General features: G+C 33.4%; 1 protein-coding gene across 2 annotated transcripts in view; it reads left to right on the plus strand.

Moving 5' to 3' along the window:
• Nucleotides 1-23,882, plus strand: part of LOC124366387 (kazrin) — a 184,905-nt gene that overhangs the window by 107,994 nt on the left and 53,029 nt on the right. For both annotated transcript variants that reach the window (XM_046822905.1, XM_046822906.1), the window contains exon 7: nt 13,470-13,619. In XM_046822905.1, coding sequence (XP_046678861.1) covers nt 13,470-13,619 — 150 coding nt within the window. The remainder of the gene's footprint in view (nt 1-13,469; nt 13,620-23,882) is intronic.

Consider the following 23,882-nt stretch of genomic DNA (forward strand, 5'->3'; position numbering starts at 1 on the left):
CTCCAGAAAACTTATTTATTTCTGCTTTGATTAAGAAATACAGAAAATATACTTAACTCAGAAAATAATAATTGTATCTGAAGCAATTCAATGCATAATTTTTCAAGAGACAGGAAAATATTTTGTATTGTTTATCCTACAATTTGACTCAAAGATATACAAACTAGTTAACTTTATTTTTTTATATACTAGACAGAGCTTAAATCCTCAGGATAAGGAAATCAACCTTCCCAAAAATTAAATTTTACCGTTGGTGCAGTATTATGCGTGAGACTGCTGTTTCAATACTATAAATTCAGTAGAGGTCGTAGGTCACTTCAAGGGAATTAATACTCGTAAAGATTTTATCCCACATTTACTCCAGAAAACTTATTTATTTCTGCTTTGATTAAGAAATACAGAAAATATACTTAACTCAGAAAATAATAATTGTATCTGAAGCAATTCAATGCATAATTTTTCAAGAGACAGGAAAATATTTTGTATTGTTTATCCTACAATTTGACTCAAAGATATACAAACTAGTTAACTTTATTTTTTTATATACTAGACAGAGCTTAAATCCTCAGGATAAGGAAATCAACCTTCCCAAAAATTAAATTTTACCGTTTATTTCAATCACATAAAACATTTGAAATTTGAGCAATATGGTAGTATGCACATGTATATACATTCTTGAAATTTCTTACTTCCTTTTATTTTCAATAGCATACGAGTGTATATGTTTTTTAACTATGTAATTATCCTCCTGTCTTAAAATAAATTCTTGAGTACTCCCTAACTAGATTTTATATTTCACCATTTTAACATTACTAAAGCCTTCTTAGAAGTTCAGAGTGGCATTTCAATTTAGTTCCACAAAATAAGTTCAAAGTCTTTTTTGGTGAGGCTCTGTATGCAGATTTTTTTTGTGCTATTTAAAAAAAATACAATACACCATAAATGGTGAATATTAAATTAGTCATTACAACCTTTTAAAAAATGTGTTATTTTTATATATGATTAAATATTGTTTTATCGCTTTTAAAATACCTTAAAAAATGAAATTTTAAAAATAAACAATGTAACATTTGATACAGACCTTATTCCTTTTTGCAGTAACTATTATATTTTTATTGTAGTGTTTTTATTGTGTGATGTAGCACTTTACAAAATAAAGGAAACTATTTTATTCTAAACATTGTGATAGAGATGGTTAATCAAGATTAATAAGTTTAACGGACATTCAACTTTATTCTTTCTTCTTTGTAGAGATAAAACTGAGAGGAATCAGTTGAGGTGGCTCTTGATTTGGGAACCCTTGGTCGTTCTTGGAGATTAATGGTGGATAATTCCGTGTTCTATCTAATCGGATCATGGGCTTGAATGTTGATCACTTCCTAACAGTGGTAACTTTATAGCCAGGTTAATAAGTAGAATGTTTCTCACAGCGTAAAACTAAGGAGCGTTGAATTAGTTCACACGTTGTTTATCAGAGAAATATCCAGTGTTCAAATCAGTGGTGTACACAGAAAATTACCTCGGAGGGCTGACACAATGGGTGGTTTAGGAGGACGTAGCCAGCGAGGGAGTCCAAGGGGTCAGGACCCCTCCAAACTTTTAATTGTTTAAAATACTTTTTTAGTAAACGATTATTATTATTATTTAAATAATTCAGTATTACTGACAAGTACTGCTGAAAGATCGTTCTCAACACACACACAGGTCAAGAACTTTTTAAGGAACAAAATGGAGCCTTACTTTCTGTTCACTTTGGGAAAAATATCAATTGTCTTGACCTCACCCCCAAAAAAATTTTCCTGGCTAGGTTCTTGTTAGGAGTTATAACTTACACTCCAAAAATAGGCACTCAGGAATTTTCCTCCGGGAAATTGTTGTGCTTAAAGACTTTATAAATACTTTCTTCTCTTGTAACCAAATACATCTTTAGTCTCTTTTAGTAATTTTAAATTACTAAAAACATATTCAATTAAAAATTTTTGATTTTGAATATTTTTATATTTATTTTTACAGCAATTGTATTTCTTTTTTTTGTTGTAACTAAGCTACAATAAAATATTAAATAACAGTGCGGTATATTTTAAGAGACTCATTCCCAAAACTCAAGTTTTTATTTAGTTTGGGAATTAAATTCTAAGTATTATTATAAAGTATTACAGAAACCTAATCAGTTTATTGTAGTATATTGTATTACACCTAAGGAAACGCATGTAAAATAGATGTAAATGCTTTTTGTTGGAAGAAATAAATACTTTTTACTTTGATTTTAATGTTTTCTTTCAGACTCTGGGCGGGGGCTCAGGTCCCCCAATTTGATATGTCCATGGTCAAATTTAATAACAATAGTTTAGAAATACAAGTATAATTCAAAGTATGGTGTAATTACAATTCAGAATGGTTATAACGTGTTACAGTTTTGTTCCTTTACAGCCAGTAATACGTACCACAATGCTGGTATTAGTTGAAAATCTATTCTTGTTAAAACTTATGTATGATTATGATCAGCAAAGACTATTTTTCATTTGTTCCAAGTTAATAAAAGAAAAAGGGAGCGTGTGCTACTGTTATCCCTTTTGTAGACTGATGCTCTCCAGCCTGTCAAGCCCAATTTCCAGCCTCCCTCTTCACGACAGAAACTGAAAGAGATTCCCCCCACTGTGGAAGTGGGATGTTTCTGAAGAGAATACTGAAACCCACATTTCACCGAGCCAGGAAAATAATTCACTTAGAGATACTGCATGCAGTGGCAACTTAGCTTTAAAAGGATTGCAACACTTTTAGTTTCTTTGGAAGTTAGCGTTTGAGTAATTTTAATTAGTTAGAGTGTTTTAAACAACAGTTCATGTAGTTGCTGGCTATAATACGTTTATGCAAGCTTTGCCGTACTATTAGTCAGTCTAGGAGCCAATTTCTACTGTACATGCACACAACTTGGTTTTTCTTGAAATCGATAGTGGTTTCTTAAAAAAAGGAATTCATTGCCTCACAAATTTTGGTGGAGGTCGAAATAGGAAGGTATCAAAAGGGTTAAAAATCTGAAATAATATTTTTCTTAGCATTACACACTTAAAATCAACCATCACATGTGGAAATAATTGTTAAATCAGTATCATCTAACTATATACTGACATTTATAGAGTTTTAGTCTCTTTATGTATTTGTCTGACAGTTATATAATGATTTTCTATGTTTCTGACAATCGGTTTTAGGTGTATCAAGCTAGGAAGAATATAATCTGAGAAAAAAATTATCATTTCATATTTCCCCCCCCCCCCAAATTCCCCTATCTATTTCAGGAAAACTAGGTTGTCTGCCTTTACAATGCAGATTGCCTCTTGGCTTTTAAGCCGTCATTTTCAATAACTCGTAAAAACGTAAACTTTGACAACAGCTCGAATGTTTTTAAAAATTATTGTAAAATTTAACCGATCATAATGTCTACTTCCCAAGATAAAATTACAAAAATGTACAGTGGAATTGTTTATACAGCAGTTGGAAAATGGAAATATGAAATATTAAGAACAGGAACCAGGGTTCATATCTATTAGGAGACGGGAGCGGTGACCCAGCATCTGCTGACAGTGCAACCTCAGCACCTGACCACACACAACTGCTCTGCCTCGACCACCTTGCTAGCTGTGATAATTATTCATTCTAGCAAATCCTATACTCATCTGTAGCACTGTTTAGTAATGGCAACAACCAGTGATTCTTTCTCAGTTGGAGACATTGTTTTTGCCAAGCTTAAATGCTACCCACACTGGCCTGGAAAAATAATTGGAATGTCTCCTCAAATTGGAGAAAAATCTCCAAAATACAACGTTCTTTTCTTTGGTGATAACAAAACTGCTGACATAAAATCCAAAGACCTATTCCTGTATGTCAAGCATAAATATATTTATGGGTTACCCAAGACAGATAGATCTAGAAACAGAATATTTAACAAGGCGCTACAAGAAGCTGACACAGCCATAGGTTCAGTAACAAAAACGCATATAGCCTCTCTTAGTAATCCTTCTGATGTAGCTATCTCCATAGAGTCTGAAGATACCATAAACATAAACCATGTCCAAAACAAAATCAGAAAATATGAGCAAACTGATGAATTTGACCTAGAAACGTCTCTGACTTTAGCAGCAGAAGCTGGGAATGCTCTACTTCACGAGAACAATATTCTAAAGATTGAAATTACTGACCTCAAACTGCTAAATGACAAACTTACATCTCAGCTCAGAGAAGCAAATCAAACTAAATCCTCATTACAGCAAGACATGGAAGGAAAAATAGAAGAACTGGGGGATAAAGTGTCAGCACTAACGGACTTTACTCGCGACCTTTCAGAAAATAATGACCACCTAAGCAGAAAGCTCACTAAGGAACAAAGACTAAAAGAAGAGTTATTAGCACAGGCAGATGAAGAAAAGAAAAGTAGTGATGCTGTACTTAAACAACTGCAAACGTTGCAAACTAAGTCAGAGGAAAAAATAAAATATTTGGAAGCAGAATTAGCTAAAACCACAAAATGGGCAGATAATGAAATTCTCATTCTCAGAAATGAAAATGCTCAATTAATTTCACGAGGGAAAGAGACAGAACAAGAGTTACAGAACTATAAAGTAATTTTGTCGAAAACGGAGGAAGAAGTAGAGGAAAACCAGTTTAGATTTACTGAGCTGATAAACAAATTTAAAGTCTACACAAATTCATTCCTTGACAACTTTATGAACTCTGACTCAAATACCCACTTAAATAAACCAGGGAATAATAAAATTACATCCATGTTGGACAGAAAGGAAAGTCCACATTCCTCAGCTAGAGGTCACATGACCAGGACCATGAAGAACAGCCAACTGGATAACACTTTGCAAAAACAAAACCTGTTCAGTATATCACTCCAAGCTGCTAAGTACAAAGCTAGCACTCAAAGTGTGAATCACACTTCTGAACAACACCACAACTTGACCGCAGAAGCCAGACAAATCTGCGTAAACAACACTGAACCTTCATTGACAACCAGGATTACGCCTTACTACAACTTGACCTCGGACAACACTGAACCTTCATTGACAACCATGACTACGCCTTACTACAACTTGACCGCAGAAGCCAGACAAATCTGCGTTAACAACACTGAACCAACATTGACAACCAGGACTATGCCTCACCACAACTTGACCGCAGAAGCCAGACAAATCTGCGTTAACAACACTGAACCAACACTGACAACCAGGACCACGCCTTACTACAACTTGACCGCAGAAGCCAGACAAATCTGCGTTAACAACACTGAACCAACATTGACAACCAGGACTATGCCTCACCACAACTTGACCGCAGAAGCCAGACAAATCTGCGTTAACAACACTGAATCCATACTGACTAAAGTAAGAGAACACATCTTCCCTGTAAGTTCAGCTTTATGTAAGTCAGACAAGGAAAAGACACAATTTACAAAATCGCCACCTATGTATGCAAAACTGAAGCCTGAAAATCAAAGTTTGGATGAGTTTTTTGCAATGAATATTCAATTCTACCTTCAGATTTATGACTAAAACTCAGGAAAATTCTGCAGTCACTAGGAACATGATGCCAATGACTTCTTCTTCTGAGGCACTGCTTCAGATCTCACCAGGTCTCATGGAAACACTAGGACAGGAGACAGATGAAATAGCCCTGGCAACACCTAATCATCACCTTCCTCTACCGCCACCATCTCCACAGGAACCTGGACATCAGATCCTGGTGCAAGCAGACGTACACCACTCCAATTCTTTTCTAGACCATACCAACATGTCAAGCTGCAATAGTAATATAAAAATTCCGCAATGCTCAGAGTCTTCTTCAACAGAAACAAACTGTTTTTTAGGCAGCACTCAGCAGATAAAAATGACTACCTGACAATATGTCATCAAAACATAAGAGGTCTCAATACAAAAATAAACCGGCTAAACCATCTACTAAGTGAAGTATGCCCCAGCCTCTTGGTTCTAACAGAACACGGTCTCAAGCAAAGCGATATTGAAACCACAAAACTTCTAGGATACTCTCTCGTATCTGAATACTGCAGAAAAGAACATAGACTGGGGGGGGTTGCTATTTATTGTAGAGACAACTTAATAAACAATATAGAGGCCATAGACATGAGTAACCACTGCGAAGAAAAACTATTTGAGGCTGCAATGGCACATATTATAATCAAAGGGAAGCATCTCTTTCTCCTTGGCGTATACCGCCCTCCCGGGGTAAACATTCAAAATAGCTTGGACATCCTATCAAACATTCTGGACAATAGTCAAGCACATAATAGGTCGTTTATTCTGACAGGAGACATAAACATTGACAGATTAAAACCCAACAACCCGGACAGCCTGATGTTTGACAACGAATTGGCAACACACAACATAAGAAGGCTCCCTTTGCCACCAACTCGCATTACAGTTGACACAAGCACTTCAATTGACTGTATATGCACTAATATTCCAGAACATGACCTTAGTGCAACAATTTTACAAACTGGACTATCGGATCATACCGCCCAAATATGTAGCCTGGACTTTTGTAAAAATGACGACAACACGCAAACTCTTCGGCGACAAATGGGAAGGAGAAACCTTGACCAGCTCAAGTCACTGCTTTCCATAAAAAACTGGGATACTGTCTATAATGCTGAAGATGCGGAAACAGCATATAACATATTCGAAGGAGTGCTGCAAACTGCCCTTGACATCTCCTGCCCTCACAAGAAGAGCAAAAATAAAACTAAGAGTAAACCAATTCACTACTATGACCAAGAATCAGCTGAGATAAAAGCTGCCTACTTAAGAGCCTCAAACACCTATGAAATTACCGGAAGGGCACAAGATAAAGAAACTATGGTAAACATAAAAAAGAAGTACGACAGAAAACTAAGGATGTTGCAACAAAATGCAAATACACAGAAAATAATGACATCTGACAACAAATCCAAAGCTGTATGGGACATAATACATACAGAGACCAATGCCAAACAACTTAGCAAAACGTGTCCTAAGCTAAACATTGACAATGCAGTGGTAGACAATCCTCTTCAAGTAGCTGAACAACTAAACACTTTCTTTACTCAGATAGCAGAAGTGACATTACAGCAAAACAACCAACAGCCAGGAGACAGCAGATTAGAAGAGGACCTAAACCTCTTAAACCACCCTTTAATACAACCATTTGATCTGACCGCCACAACATGGGAAGAAGTAAGTCAAGTAATACACAACCTAAAAAACAAATCATCAAGTGGTACAGACGAATACTCATCAAAAGTTGTAAAGCATTGCGCAGTGGAATTGATTCATCCTCTTGCATCAATTATAAATAAATCATTTTCCCTGGGCCAATTCCCAACAAAGCTTAAAGTCTCCAAGGTCTATCCCCAGCACAAAAAAGGACCAAAAACTGACCCAAAAAAACTATAGACCCATTTCCTTAATATCAACGTTTTCAAAAATTATTGAAAAAATAGTATTGAAGAGACTAATGACACATCTTACACAACAGGACTTAATTACTGACTGCCAGCATGGCTTCCAGAAGGGAAAATCTACTTTATCTGCCATCATAAGTCTGGTCGAATCTATAATTGACAGCATAGAGGAGGGACAATTTGTCACTGCCTTATTCCTAGACTACAGTAAGGCCTTTGATTGCTTAGGACACAGCCTCATCTCTAAAAAACTTGCAGCTTTGGGAGTAACAGGTCTGGAAAACAAGTGGTTTGATAGTTATCTCAAAGGGAGATCCCAAATTGTGGAGATTCAGCATACTACATCTGGCGTCACTAGCATGTTCAGATCTTGTCCTCAACCAATTACTAGAGGAGTCCCACAGGGATCTGTGTTGGGACCCATTTTGTTTATTCTGCTGACTAACGACTTCCCAGTTCTAATTCAAAATGAAAGTACGAGCTGCATAATGTACGCAGATGATACCACTCTTCTTCTAAGAAATGACACAGCTGAACAATTGTACAGTAACTCTATCACATCATTAGAAAGCGCCATAATCTACAGTAAATTAAATGACTTAGCAATAAACCCTGACAAAACTACACAGGTACACTTTAGCAGGAAGAAAGAGGTACCAGCAAGCATTCCCAATATACCAGTGGCTAACCAGATCAAGTTTTTGGGAGTAACTCTCGATAGCAGACTCACATGGGCAGATCATGTAAACAACATATGCAATAAAATTAGTACAGGCATCTACGTTGTTAAACGTATTAAATGGGTAGGCTCTCTGGAAGCGGCAAAAATAGTCTACTATGCGCTAATAGAGTCTCACATTAGGTATGGCCTTATAGTCTGGGGAACCTCCCAAGGAAACCTCAAGAGAGTTCTGGTACTCCAAAAGAAGGCAGTCAGGACCCTTGCAAACCTTGAGCCACTACAAACATGCCGACAGGCCTACCAGACCCTAGGCATACTTACAGTACCTGCACTTTACATTTATGAAGCCATCTTGCACGTAGATAAACTACATCTGCAGACTCACATGGAGCTCCATAATTACCCCACACGCCATGCCTCAAGGCTCACCCTACCTCAACACAGAACAGCTTTATACGAGAAGAAACCTTCATACATTGGCCGGAAATTTAAAAACCTTCTACCAGACTACCTCCGCAGCCTGACAGGAAACAGACTAAAGAACCTACTTCGAGAGTTTTTGCTGAAGAGACCTGTATACACCATTGAAGAGTTCCTGGAATCTGCTAACACTGGAACCACGTGATTTTAAAAATTGAAGCATAAACCTCCTAAACTCACAATGATGACACTATTAAACTGTAATTATCTAACTTTGCATTATGTATTATATTTTGACAAATTACTGTACTTAATGTTCACGTAATAAAGACATTTTGATTTGATTTGATTATGAAGTCACTAGTTTGCCAAACCGTGTTCACAAAGACACATCAAGAACCACCAAAATATTTATACGAGTTTGTCAGTTGAGCCTCAGGTCTCAAGTGTTACCTCATACTGTTCTGTTTTAGAACAGCTGTTTAGACTCATACTAATATTTTTGTTATTTTACTTCTTTGCTACAAAAATAATAATTTTGCTATTTTTTTTGTTCATACTGATTATATTTGTTAATCTGGTTAGCCAAACTTGCTTTTGTTTGAATTTTAGCGATTATTTTATAGATTACATTAATATATTGTTTTAATACAGGCCTACCAGACCCTAGGCATACTTACAGTACCTGCACTTTACATTTATGAAGCCATCTTGCACGTAGATAAACTACATCTGCAGACTCACATGGAGCTCCATAATTACCCCACACGCCATGCCTCAAGGCTCACCCTACCTCAACACAGAACAGCTTTATACGAGAAGAAACCTTCATACATTGGCCGGAAATTTAAAAACCTTCTACCAGACTACCTCCGCAGCCTGACAGGAAACAGACTAAAGAACCTACTTCGAGAGTTTTTGCTGAAGAGACCTGTATACACCATTGAAGAGTTCCTGGAATCTGCTAACACTGGAACCACGTGATTTTAAAAATTGAAGCATAAACCTCCTAAACTCACAATGATGACACTATTAAACTGTAATTATCTAACTTTGCATTATGTATTATATTTTGACAAATTACTGTACTTAATGTTCACGTAATAAAGACATTTTGATTTGATTTGATTATCAAGTCACTAGTTTGCCAAACCGTGTTCACAAAGACACATCAAGAACCACCAAAATATTTATACGAGTTTGTCAGTTGAGCCTCAGGTCTCAAGTGTTACCTCATACTGTTCTGTTTAGAACAGCTGTTTAGACTCATACTAATATTTTTGTTATTTTACTTCTTTGCTACAAAAATAATAATTTTGCTATTTTTTTTGTTCATACTGATTATATTTGTTAATCTGGTTAGCCAAACTTGCTTTTGTTTGAATTTTAGCGATTATTTTATAGATTACATTAATATATTGTTTTAAACAGGGTACCATACTTGCTACCAACGGCTATGCACGGCGTAATTAAAATTCCCTGAGGAATTCACAACACCTGGTTTATATTAAATTTCTGCTGCTCTGAGTGACCTATTAAACTGTTATTAACTTTGCAAACTTTCTTCATTTAATTATTGTCTTAAGCTACTCTCCACAACTTGGGATTAGTTTTAATTAAATTTTCTGTACTTTTTTTTAATTTTTGTAATTTATTTTACATTCTTCGATACTAATTCTAGATTTTTATTGTGAGTGAAATCACTCCATTACCTAGTATCATTTACCTACATCACTAATACAAATATTACAGCAACTAATTAAGAATTAAGTTTAAGTGCTTGTTCATATTTTTTTGTAAGATATCAAATATTAAAAGTTGTTAATACTGAGTTCTAGTCAAAGTAATAAGTTCTATAAAATTATTATTCAATAAATAATTTACAAATATTTAAAGAATCAATAACCTCTACATTGTTCCTAAATTTAATTACAGATTCATTAGCTGAATTTGTAACTTATAATAAATACTAATGACAAATTGTTTGCCCACAAAAGTGTTTTAATACTGATAGTAATAGTTCATGTAATATGTATCAGAAATATCAGATTATCAGCCCGCATATCCCAAACAATTAATCATGAAGGTCTCTAAAAGATACTGAATTGTTGTGTTTTTCTGGCTTATTGACAACATTCTTGTAGTATAGATGGTCCATTTTGGGAATAATTGGTGAGTGGCAAAATCGGAACTGCTGGGGTAGAGCCTAAATAGGGATGGAGGTGACCAGTGGTGCACCCAGAAATTTTCTCGGGGGGGTGTCCGGAATACTGGGAGGTCGGGGGTAAGGAATATCCTCCATATCAGTATCCTCCCATGGCCCTCCCCCGTGAAATTTTTGAAATGTTAGGTCCTAAAATCGTTATTTTATAGTATATTTGAATTAATAAAAGGAGGGCAAAGACAGGTCATGTTCTACTCGTAAAGTTTACAGTAAAACCACTCGACCATCATCACTAGGAAGCTTATACAGGCACAATTAACATCTTCTGCAACTAAAACGGTTTATATGAAGTGCATTGAACAAAGACAAAATTTAATAATAATACAGTATTGACAACAATTTTTAACAGAATAGCAAAGTTTAGATCACAAATAAAGACCAAAACTAAATCTTTATGTATGTTCTCAAAATCAAAAAGTATAAATATCCGAGTTTGAAAACTGATCACAAACCAGCTAATAGAACTACAACAATGGGAATTATATTGCGATTTAGTTTGTTTATTTATGCGTTTCGACATATAAATCAATGTTTCAGTTTTTATATCAATAACAAAGAAAAAATACCAGTCTTTGGTGCTTTTTAACCAAACTGCAACTTTGAAAATTCATACCTTGGAAATTTGTGATCTGTTATTACAGATACAGTGTTCTGTAATTAAGTACGTAATTTTACAATGACAGAATAGCATTCAGTACGAGGACACTTTGTACTTGGTCACTGAAAGTACCAGATACGGGTAGAATTCATAAGAAATAGTAAAAACTAACTTCACTTTCGTCGTTTCGTAGTGAAATTCAAACATTAGGTTTTTTTTAACAAAATTTAATTATATGTGCAGTGTCGTGTATTTCTTAAATTAAAATAGTTACAATGTTTGAATTTATATATTGAATTATGACTGATTTCAAAGTTTCACATAAATTTTATTTTTCGTTGAAAATAGACTATTAGGCGACCGATTATTTTGAAGTCAAATGTTTTGAGGGGGGAGGACAGGTCCTGTTCGTCCCCCCAGTTGGTACACCCCTGAAGGTGACAAATTTCTTCTGGCACTTGCAGATCTATTGATTGAAGATAATCTTATTGGGTGATTTGCTAGTGTGTGTCCCATATTAGGAAGTGTATTAGGTAGGACAGTTTAGGTAGAGCTTATTTTCTAAAGGTCACTGTATAACACAATAAGCTCTATTTATACTAAATAAATATTTAACTACTACTATTTATTATTCTTAATTAATCATAGGAATAAAACTAGGTCCAAGAAATCCTCCCAATTTCTTGAAGTGTGTAGTAAAAGAAACCCAGCTCGGATGAGTTAAGTAGCCTGAGGGAGTCGTGCAGATGGCTAATCAGATTAAACACTTTTCCACTTCAGTTTGCGAACTCCTGAGCTCATTTTCTTAAACCTTTCTCTATCTTCACAACATAGTCATAATTTAACTGCCTGTATTTTATGATGTTTTAGCAATTTTTCATTCTTTTTGACGAACTCTCTTTTAATAATAAGTTTTCTCAACCATAATCGGATTTACTTACCTTATTTGGGAAAATATGAAGTAAAATGCAGCTCTTTTTATGATGCATGGTGTATTATATATAAATCATAATAAGAACTTTATTCCGTATTGTCTACTAAATATACACTAAAAGTAATAATTTACGTTTAAAGTTTAAGGCATGTTCCATCGCTTACCGGTAATGTTACTCTGCAATGTAATCAAAACAATTAGTTTACTAGTAAAATAATTCAAGTATATTACATAAATATTAATAAAAAACTTAAGAGAAGGAATAAAAAATCTGGTTTTTTTAAATGAATTTCTTCAAGGAAAAAACCAACAAGCAGACAGTTGATAAACAAAATAAAATAAATATATGTTCCTAGAAACGTCTTTCTTGTTCTTCTGTTTATACATACATACATACATAATATATATATATATATATATATATATATATATACATACGTACGTACGTACAGGGTGTTAAAAAAGTCCTGCACATACTAGATAATTCCCGATTGATTACAGGTAAAGCAACAAAACTTGATATATCCATTACTGCGCCTATAAATCTACTTTTTGAAGTAAATACCATTTTTTTCATGTCATGTGGATGGCCAGCCAGGAGTTAGAAGTAAATTTTGAAAGAGAGCATAGGTCGAGTAGTACTTCAAATTAAAGGCCTTTATTAGTAGAGAACAATGCCGCAAACTTTAAAAATAACGCTGGTTTAAAGTTTGAAACATTTACAATGTAAGGCCTGTTCTAGATGATTTAATATTCTTGTCTTGGCTCAAGTTGTGAAAGTTACACTTAGTAAATGAATACTGGACTTAAGAAATAGTTTTTAATGTAGTTAGAGACTTAAGTTTCAATGGTGGATGGTCTACAAGGAATTTGGCAAATAAATTTAATGTAAGCAAAGCTCAAGATGTACATCGTTTTAAAGTGTAATGTAAGATGTAGATCAAGTAAAGTCCGAAGTCTGACCTAAAAATTAAAACTTTTTATTAAAATAACTGATACCAGGTTTTTCCCTTTATCATTCATCTTTGGTAAACAATCCTCTGGATTGAAAGAAATACTGAGTTACCGAAATACACCTGGAACAAAATAGAGAGGAACCCAAATCTGGCAACTACCCGAATTCTCCTGTCCAATAACAGAATAAAATGTTCACAGAGGATGCGAGAGAGTGAGGAGAGCCTAGTCCAAGAGAGAGAAGAGCGTGAGAGAGAGCGTTGGAGTCTTCTGAGACATGCCAGGGATGAAGCAGAGAGGAGCTTAAGTCTGGCAGCACAACTGGATCTCAAAGACCAACAACTCATGGAGGTCAGTAGATCATAATGAACCGTACTCAACGATGGATGATAATTATTCAATCAGTAAGGTAATTTAGTGGAAACGATCCAGCTGCCTTACCTCTTACAGGATACATTCCATCAGATCTAATCTTTGATCTAAATACAGCATCTGAAATTATCAGAATTTGTGACACACGGTTGATCAAAGCTACTTTAACCGTAGCACAGAACAAATTAAGATGTTTTGATCATCTGTAATATCATTGTTTCCTTTTGATATTCTAGTCTTTATTGAAGCCTTCGGTTGGTATCATCATCAAAGTTCCCACAGTGGGATCATCTCTGACTGGGTGAAAAAGGTTTGCTTGTCACTATTGAGTGTGACTCAATATTTTCCAGTAATGTGCAGACCTCGTAACTGTTTTTGTATCTCAGTGGGGTTATCTTTGAGCAAGATTGTGGTGTTAGGTTGCTGGAAGAGTAGTCATCCTCTCCCAAGCATTAGGAATTGCTACTCTGAAGTGGATCCTGATGCCTAGAAGGTTGTGATCTCTCAACCAAACTACTGTGGGCTTCTTATACCTAGGCTTGTCATAATTTTTCACCGGCCAACCGGGACGCCTCTGTTCGAAATGCGTGGGGGGGATAAATATGAAGTCAAATTAAAAATAAAAACCAAAAAACTTTGTGAATAATTGTATGAATTTAATTTAATTTCTAAATAGTATAAAAGTGATTATATCTTATAACAATCAAAATATAGTTTGGATTATATTTTTACACGGCTTTCATTAAATAAATTGAAACTATTAAACAATACAAGGTTACTTCAGGCTATACCTTAAAAACATTGACAGCTATAAAATGTAAAAGCAAGGCTTATTTTTTATACCATTCGTATTTTTCACTAGAGCAAATCTTTCTCAATAAGTCCTTTTTGTTTTTTTATTTTTTCATAAAATTCAGTCAAAATAGTCAAAAATCTTTATTACAATTTCTTTAAGAAATGTACATTCGTCAAGAAAAAGTGTAGCTTTGCAGTGTAGCTAACTGCAAAGTTAACTTTGCATAACATTAAATTTCGAACTGTGGATTCGTGCATTAATCCTCGATCATCACTCCAGGCAATGTTCATCATGGAGAAAACTCTCTCAACTGGAGCAGATGTTCCAGGAAGACAGTAAACATATTCAATTATAAGTCCAAGATTTGGCACTGAAATATTCTGCTGTTTAAAAGAATGGAACAGCTCCATCCATTTTTCTTCACTTGGTTTCTTTTCGTCTTCTTTTTCCCATACTTTGCCCAAAATCTCTTGGCAAGGACAACCTCGTCAAAAAGTTCGTCGATGTTTATCTCGAGTTTTCCGATACTTTTATTAATTACTTCTGCAGTTCTTTCAATGTTTTCCCATGAAATGCTGTTTTCATTGACCCAGACGAAATCTTGAGCTTCTCCAAAACTATCTTCCCAAAGTGTAATGTAAGAAATAGACCTACTGTAAAATTCGTTAAAATCACAGGTCATTTGGTTACAGTCAACATTGCCTTTACCCCTAAGTGTTTTAAGGACCGTTTTTGCTCCATATGGGATGAAGTTAGACTCCTTTCTTTCTTGCGAATGTTCCTTCAACTTTTGAAGGAACATCAATAGCACTGGATTTGTTTTTTTCGGCTAAAATAGTTTTATTAAACAATGCTAGCTGACCATGTACAAACCATAGGAACATTTCACCTCTCTCATTATCAAAGAAGTTCTTTATCAGAGATGGACACATTTTCCGAGACATGAAGTACTTTTTCAAAGCAGAAAACTTTTGAATCATCCTTTCAATTGCTGGCATAAGGGAGAGAAATCTAGTATTTCCGTGTTGTATTAATTTGATGTATTCAATATCTGCAAATCCGCAGAATTCTTTGAGTTGAGTAACCCTTACAGTGTAAATGTGAAAATACTTGTAGATTTTCACTACAAAGTGTTGTGTAGTCGTGAACATCTAGACTAAACTACAACTAGGCCTAGCTCAATTGTTTTAAACATTCGGCTCCTCTGACGTGACCGGGACAAGCAGGCAACCGGGGGGGACACCGGGACAAGTTTGCAAAACCGGGACTGTCCCGGCCAAACCGGGACGTATGGCAAGTCTACTTATACCTCCCACCAACAGCACTGTTACAGAGTTCTCTACCTGAATGACTGATGTAACCTCTTTCCATCAACTGTATGGGAGGCACAATCAGATGGGTCTTCTCATAACCTTAGCACTCCTCACTTTTCTATTTCTCTGAGAGTTATACAATAAGTCATGGAGGCTGCAGTGTGAGGTACATGCAACCTCTAAATTCCATGAATTTCTGCTAAATAATATAATGACTCACTGCCAGTTCTTGCTATTGATTATGCTTTCATTACATGTCAAGAATAAATTAGTTACAAAGGTGTAGTACTTTATAGTACACATAGCTGACATACGAGAAATGTGGCAAGAAAAACAGAAAAGTATCACTCTGTGTTTTACCCGAAACTTTTTCATTCATAAATGATCATGCTGATAGGCTGCAACAGTATCCAGAAAATTCATATTGTGTTCACATTAAAAATACTATCTAACTAATGAGAGGCTGTTGGCTAATTATGCAATAACATGTTTAAATCCATGTGAGCCTAATTAATGTTTACCTATCGCTTGAGTTTAATATAAAGAATCATCTAATACAGATTTTTGCAGTAAAAATATGTAGTATAACAAAATACAAATAGTCTTGTTTATATAAATCTTGATTAAATTGTTATGATCATCACTCACAAGTTTTATATTTCGTTATAAAACATTTTATTTTGCAATTTATTAAATACGCATGAATTTTGCATTTATTAATAAAACCCACTGTTTAAAAAAATCGTTGACTTATTATGTAGATATTGAAAATAGAAACTTAACGACAGATTATTTATTTTAATTTTAGAAAAGTATAAAATAAAAATAATTTTATTCGGTTGTCTCACCTCATTACAACACAGAATGGTTTTTACAATGATCCTTGTTATGTCCCTAGCTGTGGACATAAAAATCCTAACTAAGCTGGATTTCAGTTTAATAAATGACATTTCTTTTAAAAAATTAGTTTGCCATCATTATTAGTGACTAACAAAGAATTAAACTAATATTTATAGTAGAAAGTTTTAATAGTATACTGGTAGTAATTTTCAGCAACAATTCACAAAAAAATCATTACAGTGTATAAAGAAAAAACAGAATTTTCCAAGACAATTCAATTTAGTTTTCACTGTTAGTCCATAATAGTACAATTAAAAGAATCACATGATTTAAATTTGCATGAGTAAAAAAAAATCTGCAAGTGAGATTGGCGTTTTTTTACTGCTTATGAATTGAGATATGTCTAACTTGTAAGGAATCGTTACCTACTGGAACAAATTTAAACTGATTACATTTTTATAAATTGATATGTAAAGTAAATAAAGTGTAGCGTAAACAAAGCTGTTTACAATATATTGTAAATATGGCTATTTTAAGAGGAATACCACCCTGGACTTCAAAAGCCGTCAAAATGGGTTTAATCTTTAGCTACTGTCTGAAGTTTCATATTTATTTACGAAAACATTCAAAGACCAAAAGAAGTAATATCTTGTAGCCCTTGAAGATATTAAAAGATGTCCTTTGAAGCTGTAATATTGTGGAATCACAGCGGCACAACTTTGTTAAATGAGAATACAGCACTCCTGTGTGTGATGGAGCTGAAATTTGGTTTAGAAGTTTAAGAACGCTGTTTGTACAATCAGTTTTAATTTGATTGGTTACGTTTATTTTAATTTTATAATCAATATTTTGTTTACGCTCCTACGTTAGGATGTTGTAATCATGGGAAACTCGTACAAAATGTTCTGAAGATAATTGTTCTCGTCTCGTTACCAGTTAATTACTCTAATGAGTGCAATATTGCGATGTAACATTTAACATCGAGAAACGGAGTTTTATTCATTTCATCTCTTCAGAACCGCTCGTCTTGGCCGACTTGTCAAGTTCTCGTAAAACTTAGTAATTGAATTACTATGACAAGTGGAGAAATTAATAACGGGTGAACTACTGAAGAGAGTGAAGTAACATCAGCTAAGTGGAAGTTATAGTCCTCATAAACTGTGAGTGGCTCACTCGTAGTAGCTTCCCTCGAGTTTTACCTCATTTCAATTAACCAACACTTTATCCATACAATATTAACTACTCAAAACTGAGCAGTCTGTCTCCATTATCCAAGGAAGGGAAGGACTTATAGTGGAGAACTTAATTAATTGTGTCAGAGTTCTTCTAATTATGCGGGATAAAGAAGGATGTTGAATGTACAATAAATAAATAGTGTAAGTTTAAGTAATACTAGCAGTTACCCGCAATTTCATAGGCTTCGTACGTGCATGAGCACTGCTGTTTCAAGTTAATTATATTTCCGACGCCAATGTCGAGTTCTTGAGCCTTGTTACCACGAGTAAGAGAATCGTCAAAAGTGTATATTTATTGCCATTGCAATTTACTTCATTCTTAATACTTTTTGTTTTATAGTTGATTGGGGAATCGGAATAAAAGACTGAATTAGTTTACATCGTCGACTGTGCTCGGTTAAGGTTGGAGGGTAACAGAGAGCGAGACAAGGGCAGGACACTGGAAGTGGTAGGTGGTGTGATCTGGTGGCGTGATGAGAACAGCCAATGGCATTTATTCAAACTAATCACCCCATATGACGTCACAGCATCATAGATCATACAGTTGGTCTTTGGCTGTGGCTTTAACTTGCCAGTAACAATTTATAATATGTATAATAATTATTATTATTATAATTATTATTGTAATTCAATACATTACAATTTTGTCTTCTTTCCCAATCAAAAAACATGTGTCACAGATCAGAGAAGCCTACTTCTGTCAAAAGTGAACTAAGATAGGTTTTATAACAGTCTTTAAATTTATAGTGAAAGTTAGATTGTAACTTTGTGTTTTAAATCTAATAGTAAAAATTTGCTAACATTGTACATTAACAATGATACTATTTACGTGTTTGTTTCTATATAAACTGAAAAATATTGGTAATATTTTACAAGATTTAGAGCTGGAATTGGTACATTAATTCAAAATAAGAGTCCAGCGAACTTTTATCTACTATAGTTCTTCTGACTCCTTCAAAGGGAGTCTTCGCAGTCAAATTCTAATCATCTTATGTTTAAGGACATTTTCTAGGAAGATCAGTACTTACCTAATAGCTGAAATCTAAAACCAGCATGAAAACAATGTTTACTCCTTATAGAATTCACACACTATAATTGTTTAACTAATTAAAATAGTGGTTAAATTAGTTAAACATGCTACCACCAAACAATTTTCACACAGAACAGTTAATTATATTTAACAGGCTCTTTGAAATAATATTTCACAACTTCAAAGATGAAGATGGGATTATTAGTGTCTCATATTAGTGTTAATTATGGAATAAAAATTTATTATTAGAATGATATTCGAGAAATGTTACGTTTGTAACAAATAATTCCTATTCTCTGTAGTAAGAAAGTTGAAATTCCGATAAGAATTCAATCAATCCAACCAAGGAAATTCTTGCCAAAACGGTATATTTCGGCAAATACATTTAGCCATAATCAAGTGACAAATATTTAATAAATTGTATTAAATCTAGTGCATTTTTTAGCAGTTTTGTGTTAAAATTAAATACTTATAGACAGTCAAAGACTTTTCATCTAAAAGTTTGTCTTCTGATTTGGAAAATAAGAAAGCAATCTTCATACCTTTCACCCCGATTGCCAACTTTGCTTTCTCCGCTCGAAACAATTCCTTTGTTTTCAGAAATTGTAGAACAAAAGGAAAACTTGTAATATTCTAATTTAACTTTTAGTTTATTTAAAGGTAAGAATACAGTGTGTATACCTTTCTATTCTATTGTATTGCACTTAAACTATTAGTTTGTTTCAAATTGCAATTTAGTTGGATTTCTTACTTAAAGTTATCTTTATAAGCAGCTTTTATTAACTCAGTAAAGTAATAAAATCCATATCCATCCTCCTTTACATCTCCATAAACTTAACCGATATTTTTAGTGTCACTTGCAATGTTATAGGTATACAAAATTAAAATTTACAAGTATTGTAATCTGTATTCAAATGAACACTTCTTTGAGTTATGGATAAAATTACTGAGCTAAATTTTGTCTAGATTTTATTTCTTTTGAAAAGTAGACCATGTCCAATTGCTTGAACAATTACAACACAATATAGCAACAATATAATACATCTTTATTGGTATACTTAGAGTACAGAAATGGTGTGACAGAAAAGAAGGTTACAATTAATTTATTCTGTTCTTGTTCTTTATTTACGGCTTCTTCTTAGTTGAAATGATTCCACTATGTGGTAAATTCATCAGTAAAATGACTCATAAAATCAGCCATTTGGAGATGCCCTGTTTCCTTTGCTTCATGGTTGTTAAATTTTTGGGTTTGTCCGGGAGCAAGTTTATGAATTTTGGATTAATGTATGAGGGTTTTTAAGCCATAGTAGCAAGTCAGTGTTTGGGGAGGCAGTAGCTATTTGCATGAAGTAAGATAGTGTAATCGGATTTGGATTTGGAAAGTATTTGTTCATGTTATATTCATAGCTTTATAGGATTTTTGTTATCGTTTCACATGTAATAACAGACATTTAAAGTAGAAAATGTAGGCAATTGTGTAATTAGGCTCAAATATGACATGCTTTTATTCATTTATGACTTAAGGAAATTATGTTTTTTTTATTAACACGTTTTTTTATTATTTTTTATCTTCCTTCAGTAGGAAATCATCTCAAAAAATTCATGTAATTACTTTGACTAACTCTGTCTCAGAATAGATTATTTTAAATTACCTACTAATAAAACTATGTCAACAAAAAATATATTACAAGTATTGTACAAGTTGCCGTAAAATTAGACTACCCAGGAGCTCGCTTGAACAAATTGCTGCATGTACTTTATTCAGCATATAAATAAAAAATTTGTTTGTGCTTCAAAGGAAAATGTGTTTAATAAAAGACCAACTTGCAAAATGTAACTTGAATTTATTATATGTGAGTGATTACATTTATAAATTTAAATGTTTGTATCAGGGGGTATTGCCAAACTGTATGCAGGGGACCACAACATTTTAATTATTTTGAAATAATTTAGTAAACTACTAACATTTGTCAAAGTCTTGTGAAGAAATGTTTGAGAATAGATGAGTTCTGAAGTTCATGATATTGTTAATCATAATAATACTACAGAATTTCAAAAATTGGTGCAAACTTCTGCAGGTGTAACATCTTGCGTGTTAAATATAATTTAAGAAAATGAGATGATTTTGAATATTTTTCTTATAGAAATTAATATTTCATGAATAAAAAACGCCACTCCCTGAAGCTGTAACTCATGTACATGCTATAAACATTTCACAATTTTATGTTCAGCAGTTTTTATTTGGCCCTAATTACCAAACACATAAATTTCCGACTCAAGTACTTGTAATTTCACGTGGAGTAATAAAAAAAATTGTCATCTTTTTCTGTATTCACGAAAGTCATCTTAAATAGCTATAAATTTATATTAGCCGTACAAAACAAATTTTCCAAACACAAAATTGATTGCATCACCGTAAAGTGCATATTTAAACTGCATTAAAGGCAGGTTAGAAATTATAGTGGGCCGGAGTTATTGAAAACTACAAATACAAGAGGATATTGGTTATTCAGGGGCGAGGGAAGCACACACGAAACACCTCCAGGTGAGGTGAGATGGTGTGAGCTGCATACCAACAAGCCAAGGCTTAGTAGACTATTTTCTGTAGATCTCAGGCTTGTGAACATGACTTGATAACAAGATGTAGACACCCCTGTAAGACCTGTTATAACGAGATGATGTGCTTCATAAGGATAACGTTATATTTCCAATATAATATAACTAAACAATAGACCAAGTGAAGATATCTATATTTTAACGTAATCGTATGTTGTAAAACCAAGTCACTCAAACGGTTTATGTTTATAGTGAAAAATTATGTTCTAATACTGTTTTATAAAACTTTAGATGTTTAAATTTAACAAGTTTTGTAGTGAAAAGATCACTTGCAAAATTATTGTGCAATTTAAAATTTACTTGGAAAAAGAAACTAAGGAATATATTTATTTACCAAACAACACAAAACTAAATAAACCAATCTAAAAAACCTTTAGTAAATCAAAATTGAAATTGCGTTATAAAACTAAAAAAGTTTCAAATTCATCCAAAAAAATTTTAATCTGTGTTTGAATAAATTTGAGAAGTCAGAAATCTACAAATTAACATGCAGTGAATGTGATAAATATTACATTGGTCAAATCGGTTAAAATCTTAAGTCAAGATTTCGAGAACACATTCAGGCACTAAAATAAATTAATCAGACTATAAATCCATTTTGGCTGAACATTTAATCACATCTAATAATTCCTACAAAGGACTAGAAAATAACTTTTGCAATAAAAGGTGAAAAATGTAACAAATTATGTATAAAAATAACTATCTGTATAAAGATCCTCAAAATTTATTGAACACTATGCAAGTTAGTACTAAAATATTATTTTAGACAAAGTATGCTAATTAAAAAAATCATGAGCATTTACCAACTAAATCACATAGTCTAACAAAGCATGTTTTCTACATAATATTTATCTTTTAATTATTTTAATTGTGGTATTTTGAGGTTAACTTATTACTCTTACTGTGATCATGGGCTTTGTCCTGAAACATGTCAGTATAATTAAAAACTAAAAAGTTTCAAGGCTACTTTGTTTTATTAAACATTATCTGTAATACATTTATATTATGCCTATTGAGGGAATTTACAATAACTTCATAATATAGCACATGTATAATTTTTCATATGCTTGAAATTACCATAAATTATTGCAACCATAACTTTGCTTCCAGTAACTTATCTTTTTGCTCACTGCACTGGATATCTCTTTAAAATACTTTCAAAATTGTAGTTTGTATTAAAAATTAATTTATTCATATTATATTATAAGGCTTATTCCACGACATTACCGTATTTATTGCAGAACTATTCTTTGGGGGATAGTTTTAACTTGTTTACTCCCAAAGATTAAAAAAACAAATTATACTACACTACCCAATACATTATACTCTACTACTTGTTCATCGAAGTTACTAACTTTGCTGCACTTTTAAGTAATTATAATATGTTTTCAACATTTGACACATGAAATCTCTGACTGAATAAACCGTAAAAAAAACTGCTAAAATGAAAAATACAGAACGTCAATAATGACAATGTCCGTGTAAGTGAAGTTCATCACAAAGCTGGATGGAATGCTGGATAGAATCGTACAGATGAAATATTTGCATGCTGGTGCCAAAAGCTGATGTAGCAGTGCTGAGGCGGTGCTGAGCTGAGCTGCTGATATGACTCAGGAATACCAAACACGACGCTGCCCCCTTGCCGCACATGTCTCGAATACTTAAACCCCTACCTTCCCGTCACGCTGATCTTACACAAGGGTAGTCTTAAAATCTCTAATTTATACCAACGTTGTTAGTTTAGGTATATTAAAATTCACTTTCATGTAAAATTCTAGATAAACTTTATTATTTTTTTTTATTAAAAAAAATCATTCGTTTTTTTAAATCTTGGGTTACATCTTTTCTATGTTTAGTGATTGTATATTCAACTTCAATAACTGATTGGGACTCTTTCCTTTATTAAATAAAAATAAGAAAATGTAAATAATAAAGGTTATGATTGATATTAGAGACATAGGGTGACTATACCTATGCCAATAAGAATCTTATTAAACACTCTTTGACTCTTGGTACATAAATATGAGTCAGAATGGTATGTAAAGTATTGTTATTTAGCACAATAAGTGTTAATGTCATGTAAATTGAAAAGATATAGTCAACTAACACTTGGTACTTTATAAGCAGACTACATAAATAAAATGCACAGCCCTGTACTACCGTAGAACTCGATCTTGGCTGTTGAAACGAAGTTTTATGCAGAGTTTAAGTCAATATTGACTCGAATTTTTCCTATTTATTTCCTGAATAGATGTATAATAATAAAATCTTAAAAAATAAACTTTATAACTGAAAACAATTTTTTTTAATTGGAGAAAGTAGCTTGAAACAAAAAAAAACACCATAAAAAAGCACTGTCCGGAAATAAGCCTGCATGGGCTATGACGCCTGTGCGCAGACTCGAGTTGCTCT

The sequence above is a fragment of the Homalodisca vitripennis genome, chromosome 7 (genome assembly GCF_021130785.1).
Source record: "Homalodisca vitripennis isolate AUS2020 chromosome 7, UT_GWSS_2.1, whole genome shotgun sequence".
NCBI classification, from domain to species: Eukaryota; Metazoa; Arthropoda; class Insecta; order Hemiptera; family Cicadellidae; genus Homalodisca; species Homalodisca vitripennis.